This window comes from Schistocerca serialis, chromosome 4, assembly GCF_023864345.2.
Source record: "Schistocerca serialis cubense isolate TAMUIC-IGC-003099 chromosome 4, iqSchSeri2.2, whole genome shotgun sequence".
NCBI classification, from domain to species: Eukaryota; Metazoa; Arthropoda; class Insecta; order Orthoptera; family Acrididae; genus Schistocerca; species Schistocerca serialis.
Genome location: NC_064641.1, coordinates 115,576,526 through 115,595,918, shown reverse-complemented (window position 1 = coordinate 115,595,918; position 19,393 = coordinate 115,576,526). Strand labels below are relative to the sequence as shown.

Below are 19,393 nucleotides of genomic sequence, written 5' to 3'. Positions count from 1 at the left end.
TAGATTAAAACCTGAAGACAAGAGGGATGCAAATTGCACATTTTAATCTTTGACTTCATATTTCTGGAAATGTCTTTGTACGTGAAGTTGGCAGATGTCACACTCTTTAATTTCCTCATCAAATAATGGAGACATAATGGGCAGTGAAGTGAATGGCAGCTTACTGTGGCCCACCGAGTCAAACAACAGCAATAAGAAAATTTCTGGTTGCTTATGCTGCTCCATTTGCTATTGGTGACATTCTTCTTGCTGCCCAAAGGAACTGGATGACTGGTGCCTCCACACTGAATGGAAAGTTCTTCTGAAATTCACTGTTCCAATGCTGCGGCAGCAAAGTGGACACAAAATGAAGTGAGCAAACTCATCATCAGTTTGGGTTAGTCCAAATAGCTACATATACTATGCTCGATAACCAGACCGAGTAAGGTTGTCAGTGACACAATAGCTACCAAGACTGTTAGTGTGCCTATCATTACTGAGACCAAAGCTGGATGTCATCAGCAATAAGCACCAACCATAATTCAGGCAGTACATAAATTAACAGATCCCTGGCCAACAAGTGATGTGAGTGAGTAAAAGTTTGGAACACAATTAAGAGTGGATGTGACATCATCATCATCAGTATTCTGCCCTATGGCATGTAGCATATAGCTCCCCATGCACTCCTGTCATTTGCTACCCTCTTCATTTTCTGATAATTGTTTCCTATCCTCATACAAGCCACCACCTGGTATCTTTTGCATCCTCTTCTTCTTTTGCGATTCACTATTCCCTCCATAGCGTCCATTAGTAATCAATCTCTTCTCATCCAGTGCCCTGATTACTTTTAAAATTTCTCTCTCTTCCCCCACTCTTCTCAGCTCCTCCTTATTTCTTACTTCATCTATTCTTTCATCCTCTTCCAAACCCACATCTCAAATGTTTATATTCTTCTTTCTTCCTCTTTCCCCAGTGTACATCTCTCAGCTCTATTTAATACCATGTTCCATATAAAGCACTTAGCCAGTCTCTTCCTCAGGTCTCTGTCCATGGACTCACAGAGAAGCCTCCTCTTCTTATTAAGTGCCTTCTTGGCAATTACTATCTGTTTTGTCACCTTCTAATTACATCTCATGTTATCCGTAATTGGTTGGTTGATTTGGAGAAGGGGACCGAACAGCAAGGTCATCGGTCCCATCCATAATTATGCTTCCCAGATTTTGAAAGCAATAAATTGTTCTATTATCTTCCTATTCTAACTTTATAGCTGTTCTCACTTTTCTTGCACTTATCACCATATACCATATGTTTTGTCTTTTTCTTATTAATTCTCATTCCAAATTCCTCACAAGTCTTATTTAATTCTTTTAACATTCCAGTCATAGTTTCTTCACTCTCTGCCAATAACACCATATAATATGCAAGTCAAATACATTCTGTCCTCCTACCACCAACCTGCACTCCTCTTTTGCATTTCAAACATTTCTGAATAATATGCTCTAAATATATGTTAAACAGTATTGGGAAGACACAGCAGCCTTGCCTCACTCCCCTTCCAGTTGTGCTTTCCTCCATCATCTTGTTCACAATCTGTCTTCATATTTTCTGCTGTAGATATAATCAAATAGGGGTAATGCATGAGTAGGTGTAATAATGAATAGGAAAATAGGAATGCGGGTAAGCTACTACAAACAGCATAGTGAATGCATTATTGTGGCCAAGATAGATACGAAGGCCATGTCTACTACAGTAGTACAAGTTTATATGCCAACTAGCTCTGCAGATGACGAAGAAATTGAAGAAATGTATGATGAAATAAAAGAAATTATTCAGATTGTGAAGGGAGATGAAAATTTAATAGTCATGGGTGACTGGAATTCGGCAGTAGGAAAAGGGAGAGAAGGAAACATAGTGGGTGAATATGGATTGGGGGTAAGAAATGAAAGAGGAAGCCGCCTGGTAGAATTTTGCACAGAGCACAACTTAATCATAGCTAACACTTGGCTCAAGAATCATGAAAGAAGGTTGTATACATGGAAGAACCCTGGAGATACTAAAAGGTATCAAATAGATTATATAATGGTAAGACAGAGATTTAGGAATCAGGTTATAAATTTTAAGACATTACCAGGGGCAGATGTGGATTCTGACCACAATCTATTGGTTATGAACTGTAGATTAAAACTGAAGAAACTGCAAAAAGATGGGAATTTAAGGAGATGGGACCTGGATAAACTGACTACACCAGAGGTTGTACAGAGTTTCAGGGAGAGCATAAGGGAACAATTGACAGGAATGGGGGAAAGAAATACAGTAGAAGAAGAATAGGTAGCTATGAGGAATGAAGTACTGAAGGCAGCAGAGGATCAAGTAGGTAAAAAGATGAGGGCTAGTAGAAATCCTTGGGTGACAGAAGAAATACTGAATTTAATTGATGAAAGGAGAAAATATAAAAATGCAGTAAATGAAGCAGGCAAAAAGGAATACAAACGTCTCAAAAATGAGATTGACAGAAGTGCAAAATGGCTAAGCAGGCATGGCTAGAGGACAAATGTAAGGGTGTAGAGGCTTATCTCACTGGGGGTAAGATAGATACAACCAACAGGAAAATTAAAGAGACCTTCAGAGAAAAGAGAACCACTTGTATGAATATCAAAAGCTCAGATGGAAACCCAGTTCTAAGCAAAGAAGGGAAAGCAGAAAGGTGGAAGGAGTATATAGAGGGTCTATACAAGGGCGATGTACTTGAGGACAATATTATGGAAATGGAAGAGGATATTGATGAAGATGAAATGGGAAATATAATACTGCATGAAGAGTTTGACAGAGCACTGAAAGACCTGAGTCGAAACAAGGCCCTGGGAGTAGACAACAGTCCATTAGAACTACTGATGGCCTTGGGAAAGCCAGTCCTGACAAAACTCTACCATCTGGTGAGCAAGATGAATGGAACAGGCGAAATACTCTCAGACTTCAAGAAGAATATAATAATTACAATCCCAAAGAAAGCAGGTGTTGACAGACATGAAAATTACTGACCTATCAGTTTAATAAGTCGCAGCTGCAAAATACTAACACGGATTCTTTACAGACGAATGGAAAAACTAGTAGAAGCCGACCTCGAGGAAGATCAGTTTGGATTCCGTAGAAATGTTGGAACACGTGAGGCAATACTGAACCTACGACTTATCTTAGAAAATAGATTAAGGAAAGGCAAACCTACGTTTCGAGCATTTGTAGACTTAGAGAAAGCTTTTGACAATGTTGACTGGAATACGCTCTTTCAAATTCTGAAGGTGGCAGGGGTAAAATACAGGGAGCGAAAGGCTATTTACAATTTGTACAGAAACCAGATGGCAGTTATAAGAGTCGGTTGGGAAGGGAGTGAGACAGGGTTGTAGTCTCTCCCCGATGTTATTCAATCTGTATATTGAGCAAGCAGTGAAGGAAACAAAAGAAAAATTCGGAGTAGGTATTAAAATCCATGGAGAAGAAATAAAAACTTTGAGGTTCGCCGATGATATTGTAATTCTATCAAAGACAGCAAAGGACTTGGAAGAGCAGTTGAATGGAATGGATAGTGTCTTGAAAGGAGGATATAAGATGAACATCAACAAAAGCAAAACGAGGATAATGGAATGTAGTCGCATTAAGTCGGGTGATGCTGAGGGAATTAGATTAGGAAATGAGACACTTAAAGTAGTAAAGGAATTTTGCTATTTGGGGAGCAAAATAACTGATAATGGTCGAAGTAGAGAGGATATAAAATGTAGACTGGCAATGGCAAGGAAAGCGTTTCTGAAGAAGAGAAATTTGTTGACATCGAGTATAGATTTAAGTGTCAGGAAGTCATTTCTGAAAGTACTTGTATGGAGTCTAGCCATGTATGGAAGTGAAACATGGACGATAAATAGTTTGGACAAGAAGAGAGTAGAAGCTTTTGAAATGTGGTGCTACAGAAGAATGCTGAAGATTAGATGGGTAGATCACATAACTAATGAGGAAGTACTGAATAGGATTGGGGAGAAGAGAAGTTTGTGGCACAACTTGACTAGAAGAAGGGATCGATTGGTAGGACATGTGTTGAGGCATCAAGGGATCACCAGTTTAGTATTGGAGGGCAGCGTGGAGGATAAAAATCATAGAGGGAGACCAAGAGATGAATACACTAAGCAGTTTCAGAAGGATGTAGGTTGCAGTAGGTACTGTGAGATGAAGAAGCTTGCACAGGATAGAGCAGCATGGAGAGCTGCATCAATCCAGTCTCAGGACTGAAGACCACAACAACAACAACAACAGATATAGATTACTAATCAGCATTCTATCCCACCAGTCAACAGCTTTCTTTCTTAGAATATCCATTAATTTATTCCACTGTACATTATTAAAGGCTTTCTCCAAGTCTATGACAACAGTATAACCTTCTCTTTCTCTTTCAGTGTACCTCACATCTAGAATTCTCAGAAGTCCATTTGCATCTCTTGTGCCTTTCCCTCTTCTAAGTCCATACTGTTCCTCTGCAATACTTTTTTTTCTAGTCTTCTGTGAGGTATTCTACCATATTTACTCGAATCTAAGCCACACTTTTTTTCCAGTTTTTGTAATCCAAAAAACCACCTGCGGCTTAGAATCGAGTGCAAAATACGCGGAAGTTCTGAAAAATGTTGGTAGGTGCCACCACAACTAACTTCTGCCATCGAATATATGTAGCGCTAGACAGGCATGCTTTGCAGGCACAAAGATAAATACTGGTGCCAAAACCTCTGCGTCAGTAAATAAATTTTAAAAAAAGGTGGAAGAAGAGCTTTTTTTCCTCTGCCCCAAGCTTCGATCACTGCATTTTCATACACTATCCGTCGAAGTAAATACAAATTCCATATTGTTCATCTTCGAATGTTGCAGCGTTTCATGTACTATGAAAATCCGACTGGCAAGACTGTTAGGGATGTTTGTCAATATGGCAAACTCTGCGTTCTGAATTTTTTCCTACCTGTGAGAAGAGATGGTTGCTAATAGGAACTTTTATGAATTGTGAATCATATGCAGTATTCTCTTCACCATAAGAATAATACGAATATAAACATTTTGTCACGTATTCTTTCATTTTTGCTGCTATCTCATTTAAATTCTGTCTGCCTAATAAACTAAGAAACTAGAGTGAGACAACAGCAAACACGGAAGAATATACATATCATGTCATGTTTATATTCGTATTATTCTTATGCGTAATAGTGATACAGTCAGAAATGAAGCACAGCAATTGACTAGATTTTTAAATCTAAGATGACTCTAATTTCTGTGCAGAATGTAATGTACTAAAGAGGCGTCTGCAAAGATTTTCAGCCGGAGAAAAATTTTCGCTTAACTCTCGTTCAGAACATCTTCTATCATACGCAGTCTATTATTTGGTTCTTGTTGATCATTATCAAAGAAAGCAGCAGTGTAAGTAACAACAAATAGCAGTCTCTTGCCATTGTTTCGCTAATGAGACGATTCCTCTCTGTCTCTCTCTCTTTTTTTTGTAAGCGGTGGTAGCACGCACAAAAAGCAAGCCATGCCACGAGCGGCAACAGGCTGTAAACACTCATCATCAGAATGTGACAAACAATGCATTACACAGTACAGTAATGCATTTTTGGCTTAGAGTGACGTAAACACTTATAACAAAGAGAACGGCACGTATCAGATCAAAGAAAAATAAGCAATCAATTCAAACCAGACGAAGCACGTGAAAAAGGAAGGGCACCCATATAAATACGGATGGAGTGCCTGAAACACAGCAATGACTACCTGCTAAGCTTACATCTCGAACCAAACTACTGTAGCTGTATCGTCATTCATTCGACCGAAATTGTGTCTCATATTACAATGGACCAACTTTGTTTTGATTTGGGGTTGCCGCCTAAAACTTTTCTCTCCCCTTGAATTTTGAGTCTCAAATTTCAGGTGCGGTTTAGATTCAGGAAATTTTTTTTCCTTGATTTCGAGTCTCATTTTTCAGGTGCGGCTTAGATTCGAGTGCGGCTTAGATTCGAGTAAATATGGTATTTATCACCCAAAGTAGAACTTTTGCTACATGAGAAATAAAACTTATGGTTCTAAAATCCTCTAATTTCTTGGCATTGCTTTTCTTCTCAGTTGGTATCATTATTGCCAACAGAAAGTCAACGACTATTCACCTTTTTCATATGTCGCATTACATAGATAAGTGAGTCATTTTGCACCACTACTCCTAGGGCTCTTAAAGAACTTGTCTGGTAATCCATCAATTCCACTTGCTTTGTGATTCTTCATCTCTCTTAAAGCCATTTCTGCTTCTCCTTCCATGACTCAGCGACATTTGTCGTCTTCTATAACTCTCATCTCCTCTTCTAATACAATATTGTTTGGGTTTCGATCAGCCTGATGTAAGCACTCTACACATTCTTGCCACCTTCACAACACTTCCTTTGGTTTATTAACCACTGTACCATTACTTTTTTCTGTTCCCATACTTGTCCTGTTTTTCTTTGCTTCAAAGACTAGGCCGGAACCTAATCTATACATCATTTTGTATTTTCTTTCTCTTCATTTCTCTATTTCGTTACATCTCTCTTTCATCTATGTCTTCCTTGCCTGTTCTGTTTTTCTCCTTTATTCATTATTCAGCACTCTGTACAGTATTTTCCCTTCCTCAGTCCTACTTCTTCCATTTCCTTCTTTCTTCCGTATTATCCAGCATTGTCTTTGTTACCCATTCTTCCCTCATTCTTTCAAACTTCCTCACCCCTATAACTTATTCTGCAGATTCCTTAAGGTTTTGTCTCATCCTCTTCCATTTTTCATCCACACTCTCTTCATTGGGCCCTCTATCCCATTTTGACATAAATGTGTTTTCCAACTCGGCATCATTATCTTCCTCCTTTAGTCTTTCTAAGTCAAATGCTATGCCATTCTTTACGCAGTTTTTGTACTTTTTGCGAATTATGATGTAATCATTTTGGTATCTGTTGTCATTCAACCTAGAGATCCATGTATATTTTCATCTTCTCTGATGTTCAAACAATGTGTTTCCAGTCATAAGACAATTTTCTCTGCAGAAATTAACCAACCTTTCACTCCTCTCATTCTTATTTCTAAATCCAAATCTTCCAAAGATTCCATCTTCTTTTTCCCCTCCTGCCACTGTACTACAATCCCCCATTATGATGATGCAGGCATTTCTTTTTCCTTTACCCATAATGTCTTCAATCTTTTTATAGTATTTCCCTACTTGTTCATCAGTGTGTTGAGTTGTTGGTACAGGGCGACAATTAGTGAGCTACATGAAAAAAAAGTGAATTATTTACAAATCATAGCATGCACACAGTTTATCTAACATGTAAATGCCACTACAGATATTTGGATTTACATTATGACATGTTTGATATGCCCACCATCTCTCTCTCTCTCTCTCTCTCTCTCTCTCTCTCTCTCTCTCTCTCTCACACACACACACACACACACACACACACACACACACACACACACACACACACCAAAAGATTTTGTATTCTGACATACAAAAACATTTCATGCCCACACTGTGTGATTATATAATTGGTACAATACAACAATATTAGATGTAATGGTTATTAAATATTTAATGGAACACAAGCAAATATGGATAAGACTGAAAAGAAAATCAACTGTGCATAGCCTATTACAGGGAAGATCTTTAGGGCAATGAAGGAAAATCTGCATCTGAGAGAGAGAGAGAGAGAGAGAGAAAGAGAGAGAGAGAGAGAGCGAGCGAGAGAGAGAGAGAGAGAGAGAGATAGAGAGAGGAGGAGGGAGAGAGGATTGAAGCTCACTCATCCTAGATGTCAGTCTTCAGCACTGCAACTAGAGATAGGACATTCTTATTGCCAAGGGGACTTTCACTAACCTTAACTGAGTAACCACTTAAGCTGTCCAGTGATAGTGAGGTAGAACGAACTATCCTTTCTTCCAAAAGTGCTAGTTCTGCAAGTTTTGCAGGAGAGCTTCTGTGAGGTTTGGAAGGTAGGAGACAAGGTACTGGCAGAAGTGAAGCTGTGAGGATGGGATGTGAGTTGTGCTTTGGTAGCTCAGTTGGTAGAGCACTTGCCTGTGTAAGGCAAAGGTCCTGAATTCAAGTCTCAGTCCGGCATACAGTTTTAATCTGCCAGGAAGATTCAAAGCAAGTAGAATTTGCTAAGAGCAATCACAGCCAAAAGCAGCTCCAATTTCTGTAATACATGTACACCTGGTGACCATCACATGACTGGAAACTTTGGTACATTAGGACCAGATTTCCTCCACAAGGTAGTAGATTTTGGAGACACTTTTTAGTGTAAAGAGAACCACCGATTGTGCATACTACTTCATAACATTACTGTTCTAAGCTGAGTTGTGCCTGGTGCCAAATATTGAACAAAACCTGGTGTTGAAGGTTGATGAAGGATACAAACTTTTAGGAGAAAATTCCATGAAACTTGGTGCATTGAGTAGGCTCAAGTGATCAGGAGCAAAAATGAAAACTTGGCATCATTGGGCAGTTTTGAAATGAGCCGGAGCTAGAGTGAAGATATTTTTAGGACTTCAGTATTCAAAAACCTTTGAGTGTCAGTAATAGACATAAACAGTATTTAGTAAGGTAATGGACCATTTTAGTGCACTTAAGGTGCACCAGACTGTCTTTATGTTACAATATCTACTGAATGTGGAGAGTCCATCTGTACCAGAATATTGCGGAGATTGGGAACAGTTCAGGGCATCATTTTAGGAAGTCCATTATGTCCAACATTTTACCCACAACACCGAAAATAGCTTTTCATTGTCCACCCAATCTCTGCGATGCCCTTGTCAGGCCCTATGCTCCTTCTGGACACATTTCCCTACCCTACGGCTCCAACCCCTCCGACCATCCCCACTGGTAGACTTGCCCTGTGCGCCCTCCTACCACCATCTGTACCACCCCTCTAACTGCCAAAACACATACTATCAAAGGGAGAGACACCTATGAAACAGCACGTGTCATACACCAGCTGTTATGAAAACACCATTTGGCCTTTTACATCGGTGTGACTACCACCAAATTATCAGCTAGGATGAATGAGATAGGCAGAGGCTGATAGACATAATATGCAACATCCTATTGTGGAGCATTCTTTGCAACATGACAGTCATGACCTCAGTTTCACCACATGTCATCTGGATTCTTCCCCCAGACAAACGTTTCTCAGAGCTCTACAGGTGGGAACTGGCATTATGACATGTCCTTGCTTCTCACTACCCACCTGGCTTTAATTTACATTAATTTCTTCCTGTCTGGTAAGTCTTCCCTGACTCTGGATGACTTTTCTGAACTCTTCCCACTTTCTAAACCTCACTAGTCCTCTTCCTTCACCCATTTTCCTTCCTCTTCATCCCTTCAGCCAAAAGAAGGAACCAATGGCTCTGAAAGCTTGCAACTTTAAATATCTTTATATGTGTGCTCTCCTGCTGCTGCTTAGTGAGTAGACTTTTTTATCTATCCAGTTACATTATATTTTCAAAAATTGATTCTTTTCATATTTTTGTTATTCTAAATGAATCTGTTAATTTATCTAAGCATATTAAATTCCTTTAATTCAAATTTCAGGCTGGTGCTTGTGGCCATGTTCATAAGCATTTCTAGCATAGCTGTGTTGGGCTTCCGAGAGTACTTGCTACGCATTGAGCCTCCACCTCCAACAATTAATCCAGATGATCAAAACACAGATGGTGCTATATTTCTGTATTAATATGTGCTGTGCAGAGTAGCACATAGATCTTTTCCGGGTGGAAACGAGAAATAACTTTTCATGTTGTGAATGAGAATGGATGGTATTTTTACTTTGCAAGTCTGGAAGCTAAAATATTTTCAGCTGCAAATTTCAGTAGAAGTTATCTTCTATTTCATAAGTTAAAAGTGAGGTTTCTTGCAGTTGCAAATATTTCAGTATTAGTTACTGCCAGATCAGAATTTGCAATGACAATTTATTAACTAGTAAGCAGTGGTGCGAAGCTAAGTACAGCATGAGGACTGTTACCAATTTCTTCATATTAAAGAACACAATAAATAGTAAAGAAGGCTTGGAGGGGGATTGTGAAATGTTTGTATTTAAAGATATTTATGTTTAAGAACATTATGTACATGTATTTTTAAAATGTTTTACTTGTAAATACATTTAAACTTCAGAACAACAGTCTTCAAAGATAAATTTATAGCTGACCAACACATAGTGTCTTCTTCAATAAAACAAATTATTTATTTATTTGTTTTTATTTTTTGTCCGTCATTCAAAAGAATCTCTCTTCTTACTTGACAGAATATTCCTTTTCAAATATCTCTTGCTTTATTTGGTGGTTACTGTAATATTTAAAAATCCCAATAGCAGCAGGGACCTTCAGCAGAGCACTGCACAGCACAAACAATGATAATGTAACACTCTCTCTGTACATACAAATAAAAAATGAATCTCTCTAGTTTCAATTTCTCACAGATTATTTTATTTGAGCTGATGACTGTGGCATATATGTAATTTTCATCAGTATAAGTCTTAATAAAGAAGCAATAAAATTTCAGTAATTACAGCAGAAAACTGTAAAAAGAAAGTAGATACTACTCAGAAAATATTTTTATGTATACATACAAATTTTTACAATGTTTAAAATTATGAAATCCAGAAAAAATTGAAGCTGAATTCACAAAATTTAAAATCATGTGGTTTGAAGAATTTGACACTAAATCTCAAGTTCAAGAAATCAAGATGTTTTAACACATGGCATGCTGTGGCCATATCAGAGCCTAATGCCTGATGCTGCGATACATTCATCACTATATGTGTGGTACTCTGTGTGTTAACCACTGGGATCGATTATGTCTCAATAATGTGTTGTATTCTGTGCATTATAAAACAAAAGACCACAATCAAAATATGATAATTAGCAAAAGAGAGGAAAGGGCTGGAACAAAACACAACTAGTGAGGATGAAAATGTCACCCAGGATGCCTTTTTCATGACTGTCTTTGCTGCAAACTCTGCGTAGTTTTTCAAGAACATTTTTAGACACAAATTTTGCTCTTTAACCTTCTCTTCAATGTATCACCAAGACGCACATTTCTAAATTATGAAATTTTGGGACAAATCTGTGCATTAATGAAGAACATTCATAGGCCAGTCAGAACTATCTGTGCTGTCAGGTCATTAACTTCATGTAGGCCACTGTTTGACCTTTTTTATAATCTAACTGTGCCATTCCTGTTTGTATAGTCCATCATGGGTATTTTATCTAATAATATTGACTCATTTAAAAGGAACTGCAAAATTCACTCGGTGAACACTAGACAGAGAAAATGATTTGCTAGTACGCAACACTTCTTTAGCCACTTGTAACAGCACAGGCCACAACCAAGGCCGAGAGTTGTATCTGGAGAACAGATAGCCACTGTAAGTGACTTGCTGACACAGCTATTCAACAAAAGTCGGCTGCTTCTGCTCCATCCCCTTTCACGAGGTTACAGTTGGGCCTGAGACACTGACCACCTTTTGGAAAGATTATGTGCTAACCAGACGGTCCATCAACACAGAGGAACATAACAGCGCTATGTCTTCCACTTGGTCAGTGCCAGATGGCTGTATTAAAACCCTCAGGAGCAGCCAGTCACTGTTCCCTACAGCTGGCTGTGTTTTGACAAACAGTCTGTGTCGGGCACAGCAGAGTGGGTCTCCGGAATTGCAGGGCTTCGTTATTGGTCCTGCCACACATCAGTCACCATCGTGAGGTCAACAAAATTTTACTGATGCAGTCATCATTGGTGCGGCTGGACTGTGCTGTGCTATATTATGCTGTACTTATGACGTAGCCGCCACTGCCACCAGGCCATGAACCGTCGACCACTGCCTGACACCTGTCGAGCAACCGCTGGCACCTAACAGTCTGAGGCATGAATCAAAAACCACCCAGCTCTGTGCCACTAGTGTATGCCACCCGGTTGCAGTCATTGCACCTTGACCAGCTACATACTGAACAGAGAGATGTGCACTATTCTGCAAGTTCCATTTTCAGTAGCCTTCCAGCAGAACTGATAATTTAATGAAAGAAACCCCAAACTTTCATATCTAAACTGAATGGTCTCCTTGTCACACACATCTGCATCTACACACATACCCTGCAAACCACCATTTGGTCCATGGCAGAGGGTACCTTCTACCACTACTAATCATTTCCTTTCCTGTTCTACTCACAAATGGGGTGAGAGAAAGACAACTGTCTATAACCTCCAAGTGAGCAGTAATTTATCTTGTCTTTGCAGTATTTACACAAAATGTTTCTTGTCAGCAGTAGAATTGTTCAACAGTCAGCTGCAAATACCGGTTCTCTACATTTTCTCAATAATGTTTCATGAATAGAATGTCTTTCACCCTCAGTGTATTTCAATTTCAGTTAATGAAGCATTTCTGGAATACTTGGAGGTTGATCAAATCTACCAGTAACAAATCTAACAGTATGCATCTGAATTACTTCAATGTCTTCCTTTAATTGGAGCTGATAGGGATCCCAAACACATGACCAGCACTCAAGAATGGGTCACAGTAGTGTTCTGTACGTGATTTCCTTTATACATGAGCTACAGTTTCGTAAAATTCTTCCAATAAGCCAAAATCACCCATTCGCTTTCCCTGCTACTGACCTTAGGTCGTCATTCCATTTAATATTTCTTTGCAATGTTGTATCTAAATGTTTAATCAACATGACTGCATTGAGCAGCACACAACCAATACTGTATTTATTTATTTTATTTTATTCATCATCCAAAATATCACGCATGTAATATAGAATTTGTCATTAGAAAGTTTACATGTAAAACATGATAACTGCATAACATAATAAACAAGCAAAGCAAATTACTTACCCATAATACATCAATAGAGAACAAACACTTAGTACACAAAAAACACATGCTCATGACAAATAAAACTGTGCCTTATACACATGATGCACTGGGGACATTAAACAGAATCTTTATAGCTATTACATAATTTGAAAATAAGTTTAAAATCATTTAAATTATTAAAAGCAAGTGTCACCTTATTGTCTGAGACAGATATTCTTTTTAATTCATGCTGAATTTACTTTTGTTTTCCAACTCTTTAATTTGTGATGGAAGTGCATTTAAATGCTTTATTTCTAAGTGGGTCACATGATTCTGACTTCTAGTTTTTGCTACATAGGGAATGTGGAAGTGTTTACAATACCTTGTATTGTCATTATGATAGCTAGAGTTGGTTTGAAGATAACAGTTATTTTTACTGATAGTTTCCAGGCATTTTAAAATATATATGGATGATGCTGTTAGTATCTTTTGATGTTTAAAAAAGTGTCTACAGTACATCTGTTGAGTGCTGTGAGTCGTGATATGGATAGCTCTTTTTTTTAATAATAAAAATTTCTTCTAATCGTAACTTGGTTTTGCCCCAAAAACTTATGCCATAGCTTGCAAATGACTGGAAATAACCAAAGCACACAGTTCTTGTGCATTCTGAGTTACACACATAGGATATTATTCTTAAAGCATTAAAGCAAAACACACTGAACTGAGTTAGATAGACAATATTTTCGTTCCAGTTTAAATGTTGATCAGTCTGCATTCCCAGAAACTTCATAGCATACACCTTTTATGTTTGTTTGTTTTCCAGCATCATGCCTATATTTTCCTCCTGACACTTACATCCACACCATCCAAAGTTGGTTTTTTTTTTTTTTTTTTTTTTTTTTTTTTTTTTTTTTTTTTTTTTTTTTTTTTTTTTTTAAAGTCAGCTTATTTGAGTAAAACCACAACTTTAAGTATGAGAGCACTTTTTCTGCTTGTAATAACTTCAAGTTGAACAAATATATTTCAAGGAAGAAGCAATACATGAAAGTCACAGATCAAGCAAACAGAGTAAGACGTGTGTACACTTTAACAGTCAAATCATAACTGAGTCCAAGTCTAGCGGCCGCTGGCTTGCTGGCCACTTATGTGGCACTACTGGTGCATGGCTGGCAGACAGCACCACATGTAGAGGATGCACGTAACTGCGCGGCGGCACTTTGAGATATCGGCGAGTCACAACACTTTTCCCCCCTTTGAATTTTTTGCACAGGTCTTGATGGAGGTGGCCAGTAGATTGATAACGTCCATAGGTGTTGTTTGACTGGCCATAAAGTCTTGAGGAGGAGGCTTCCCGTACAGATGGAAGTGTCCCCGATGATAACGGGTCGAGAAGACAGGAGACGTGGGGGTCGAATCTGCTGGGGCCCCGTGCACCAATCTGCCCGTTGCGGCAAGTCCGGTTGTTATAACAGGAGACATGGGCGATGTGTTCGCGTCTGTAGGAGAAGGAGGCGAGTAGGTTTGCTCTGACAGATGATGGTCATCTGGTTTCTGCATGGGCACATCTCCTGGTGGTGTCAATTCTTGGGCTGGCACCGATATGATGGTGAGAGGACTGTGTTGTGAGTAATGAGAGATTGCAGTATCTCGAGCATCAGGTAGAGCCGAAGGTGGTGTAGCGGCATCCGGGACAGGCGTTGCCGGCACACGAGGCCAAAGCTGATTCGAATGACGCACTGCAACACCCGTGTCCATCTGGATTTCATACAGGCATTGGCCACGGTGTCGTAAGATGCGGCCAGGACTCCATTTTGGCCGCCTGCCATATCCCCGTACCCATACAAGGTCATCGGCGGTGAACCGGCCAAGCGAAGGCACCCGCGGCCGTGAGGTGGAAGGCCGCAGAAGATGAAGTAGCATGCAGGGCTGTCGGCCATGTAAGAGCTCAGCCGGGCTGTGGTTGCCCATGGGGGTGAAACGATAAGAAGCCAGAAATTGGAGGAGTGTATCATCAGCAGAAGAAGTCAGGAGTTTCCTCATCTGAGCCTTAAATGTGCGGACCAGTTGTTCAGCCTCACCGTTTGACTGTGGATGGAACGGAGGGGCCGCGACATGCAGGACGACGTGACGGGCACAAAAATCTGCAAAATTGGAAGAGGCAAATTGCGGACCATTATCAGTAACAAGAGTAGAGGGAAGGCCTTCCAAAGAGAAAATGCGAGCTAGAGCATTGGTGGTTGCCGTGGTGGTAGGCGACATGCAACTGACAATGAAAGGAAAGTTAGAGTAGGCGTCAATAATGAGAAGCTAATAAGTACCTAAAAAAAGTCCCACAAAGTCAGCATGAATACACTCCCAGGGCTACTCAGGTGAAGGCCACGGTGACAATGATGACTTCGGGGCGGCAGCCTGTGACGCACAAGGGCCGCAGGCAGCGACCGTGTGTGCGATTTCAGAATCGATGCCAGGCCCTTACACATGACGGCACGTCAGAGATTTTGTGCGAGAAACACCCCAGGGGCCTTGGTGAAGGAGGCGCAAGACCGAAGCATGCAAAGATGCAGGTACCACAACACGCGGCGAAGCATTTTCGGTGGAAAGGAGGATAACACCATCCCTAGCCATGAGGCGGTAGTGTAAGCGTAGTAGTTCCGCAATGGATCAGAAGTCTTAGTGGACAGACGATCTGGCCAACCCTTCTGAATACAGCATAAAACCCGAGAGAGGGTAGGGTCAGAACCCGTAGCAGCTGCCAGCCGGTCCCCGGTGATGGGGAACCCGTCCACAACCCACTGCTTGGCAACATCCAGGTGGAAACACAAAAGTTTGTCCCTATCAAATGCCATATCAGGACCCAAGGGAAGGTGAGACAGTGCATCAGCATTCGCATGTTGCACTGTCAGCCGGAAATGAATCTCATAATTGAAACGAGACAAGTAAAGAGCCCAACGCTGGAGGCGGTGTGCAGCCTTGTCGGGAAGTGATGTTGATGGATGTAACAAGGAAACAAGTGGTTTGTGATCAGTAACAAGTTGAAATTTGGATCCACAGAGAAAAACACCAAACTTATGAAGAGCATAAATAATGGCCAAAGCTTCTTTTTCAATTTGAGAATACTTCTGTTGGGCATCCATGAGCGTTTTGGAGGCATAAGCAATGGGTTGTTCGGAACCATCAGAAAAACGGTCCACAAGGACTGCACCGACCCTGTATTGAGAGGCATCCGTGGCAAGAACAAGATGTTGTCCAGGTCAATAAGTAGCCAGGCACGGAGCCTGTTTCAGCAAAGTCTTCAATTTCTGGAAAGCAGCATCACATGACGCGGACCAGTGCAAAGGCACGTTTTTATGCAACAGGCGATGCAACGACTGAGCCACCGAAGCAGCAGACAGTAAAAACTTGTGATAGTATGCTATTTTCCCCAAGAAGGCCTGCAGTTCCTTAACAGATGTAGGGCGAGGAAGGGCATCGATTGCAGCGACAGTTTGCTGAAGCGGACGAATACCATCCCGAGAGAGTTGAAACCCCAAGTACGTGATAGATGCCTGAAAAAATTTTGATTTCTGAAGATTACACTTAAGACCGGCAGTCTGTAAGACATGAAAAAGGGTGCGGAGATTTTGAAGATGTTCGGCAGTGGTGGAGCCAGTGACAACAATGTCGTCCTGGTAATTTATACACCCAGGGACAGTGAGCAATAATTGTTCCAAGAATCATTGAAAGAGAGCAGCGGCACTGGCAACCCCAAATGGCAATCGTTGGTATTGATAGAGGTCGAAAGGCATGTTAAGGACCAGAAACTGCTGGGAAGCATCGTCGAGAGGAAGTTGATGATAAGCTTCTGACAGGTCAAGTTTAGAAAAATACTGGCCTCCAGCAAGTTTAGTGAACAATTCTTCAGGTTGAGGCATAGGGTAAGTGTCAATAAGGCATTGAGCATTTACAGTGGCTTTGAAATCGCCACAGAGACCAATATCACCATTTGGCTTAGCAACGACAACAACAGGAGAGGTACACTCACTGGAAGTGACAGGAAGCAAGACCCCTGAAGCAGTGAGACGAACCAGCTCCCGTTTGACCTGATCACAAAGGGCCACAGGAATGGGCCGAACCCGAAAAAACTTAGGCCGAGCAGTGGGTTTGAGCATGATATGAGCTTGAAAGTCGTTCGCACGGCCTAACCCAGGAGAAAAAAGGGATGAAAAAGTCGTCGACAAGGAATCCAATTGAGCATAAGAAATAGCAGCAGAGACGATATTGACAGAGTCATCTATGGAGAACCCAAAAACGTGAAAGGCATCGAAACCAAAAAGATTATCCACGTTACTATGGTTGACCACAAATATGGGAACAGTGTGAATGACAGATTTGTAAGATACCTCAGCATCAAATTGTCCCAAGAGAGAAATCTTCTGTTTATTGTAAGTCCGTAATTGCCTAGTGACAGGTGACAGGATTGGAGAACCCAACTGAAGATACGTCTGAGAATTGATGATAGCAGCAGCAGAACCAGTATCCACCTGCATGCGAACATCTCAACCAAGTATTTGGACAGTGAGGGATAACTTCCCTGAAAGGGAAGAAGTAAACTTGACAGAGAACACAGAATCAGAGTCAGCATCATGTTCATGAACATCATGTATGCAGTCGTATTTGCGAACGGATGACACATGACCCTTTTTTTTTGCATTTGTGACACACGGCCCAACGTTGTGGACAATCTTCTCATGAATGTATCATAAAACACCGCGGACATGAAGGAAGTTGCCGTGGGTTTTGCTGCAGTTTCTTAGAGGTTTGTTTACGGTTAGGCTGAGGCTGCGCTTGGGGACGTACTGCGGCTACGTCGGTTGGTGGGGACACGCCACATGCTTCGTCAACAGCGCATAAAGGTTGTACATCCCCAACGTCACCCCATGCCTCTATTTGTGCTCCAGCGGCGCGAGAAATTTCAAAAGACTGAGCGATGGATAGGACTTCATCTAGAGTTGGATTTGCCAACTGAATGGCACGTTGCCTAACTTCTTTGTCGGGTGCCAATCGGGTAATAGCATCCCATACCATGGAATCGGCGTAGGATTATTTGTGAACTTCAGTAACAAATTGACACTTTCTACTGAGGCTGTGAAGTTCAGCAGCCCAAGTGCGATTGGATTGATTTGGTTGATTTTGATAACAATAAAGGACAACACGAGAGTCTACCACATGCGTTTGCTTTTGAAAATAAACGGACAGAAGTGAGTCCATTTCAGCAAAGGACAAAGACGCAGGATCTTTCAAAGGAGCCAATTGCAACAAGAACCGATAAATTTGAGGTGAAATCCGTGAAAGGAACAGAGACTTACATGTTTGTTCGTCCGTGACATGAAATGCCAAGAAGTGCTGTCAAAGACTTTTTTCATAAGCAGCAGGAAAAGTAGGTAGAGACAATGACGAAAGACGCCTCACATTTGATGCCGCGACGAAATCACGAATTGCATTTGTGAGAAGCATTTGCTGTTCTATGTGAACTTGCAATAGTTGCTCTAAAGTAGCCATGGAAACATGTGGGCCAACAATGGAAAAGAAAACTCACTACCTCGTCGCCAATTGTAATAACTTCAAGTTGAACAAATATATTTCAAGGAAGACGCAAGTAAACAGAGTAAGACATGTGTACATGGTAACAGTCAAATCATAACTGAGTCCAAGTCTAGCGGCCGCTGGTTGGCTGGCCGCTTAGGTGGTGCTGCTGTTGCATGGCTGGCAGACAGCACCGCATGTAGAGGATGCGCGTAACTGCGCGGCAGCACTTTGAAAGATCGGCGAGTCACAACACTGCTGTATTTTTTTTTTTAAATAGAGGTGGAGCCCCTCCATGCCCACACCGACATGATGGCCAACAGAAAAGGTCTACTGCCATCTCTGCATAAGGGTTAGTATTCACTAAAGTGAGGTGTCGCAGGATGTGGGTACTGCGATGTTTGCGTACGTCTGGTTAGGATTAACCATTAATACGCACTCATCTGGAGATAGATTGGTCGAAATCTGATGAAGGGTAGCAGTTTGAAGGGCAGAAGAAAAAAAGTGCCAAGGCAAGAGCCAAGGGAAAGAAACCTCTGCGAAAGTTAGGTCGGGTGGTAAGAGCAGTAGCGGTTGTCTTGCTGCCTGTGATAGGTTGTGCAAGGATAGGCTTTGTTAGTAGTGGGTATCATGCATGTCGATACCTCGACGTTGTGCGTTTGAGCTGCTCGGCGGTTAGCACTGGGTGCTGGTACAGAGTCCTCGTTCAGCATCAGCAACCTGCAACAGTTAGGTTTGTTATCGATCTTGTGTCCGATAGGTCATATACCGGAGGCACAGTGTGAGGGAATGTTGGCAGATTGTTTGTGCATCTGTGGGCGAGCTCGCCGGTGTCCCTGCTGTGGCCTGTTGGTCGGCTCTAATAGCAGCTGGTAGTTGCCAGTCAGTGTTGCTGATATGCAGGGGCTTACTGACGTTTGTTGCTGTTTGCGTATGTTAGTTTACCACAGGTGGCTATGCCCTAGCTAGCAG

General features: G+C 41.1%; 1 protein-coding gene across 1 annotated transcript in view; it reads left to right on the top strand.

The window, feature by feature from the left end:
* Nucleotides 1–9,743, top strand: part of LOC126474301 (uncharacterized) — a 79,160-nt gene extending 69,417 nt beyond the window's left edge. Inside the window, exon 5 of the mRNA XM_050101767.1 lies at nt 9,602–9,743. Coding sequence (XP_049957724.1) covers nt 9,602–9,743 — 142 coding nt within the window. The remainder of the gene's footprint in view (nt 1–9,601) is intronic.
* Nucleotides 9,744–19,393: the final 9,650 nt, after the last annotated feature.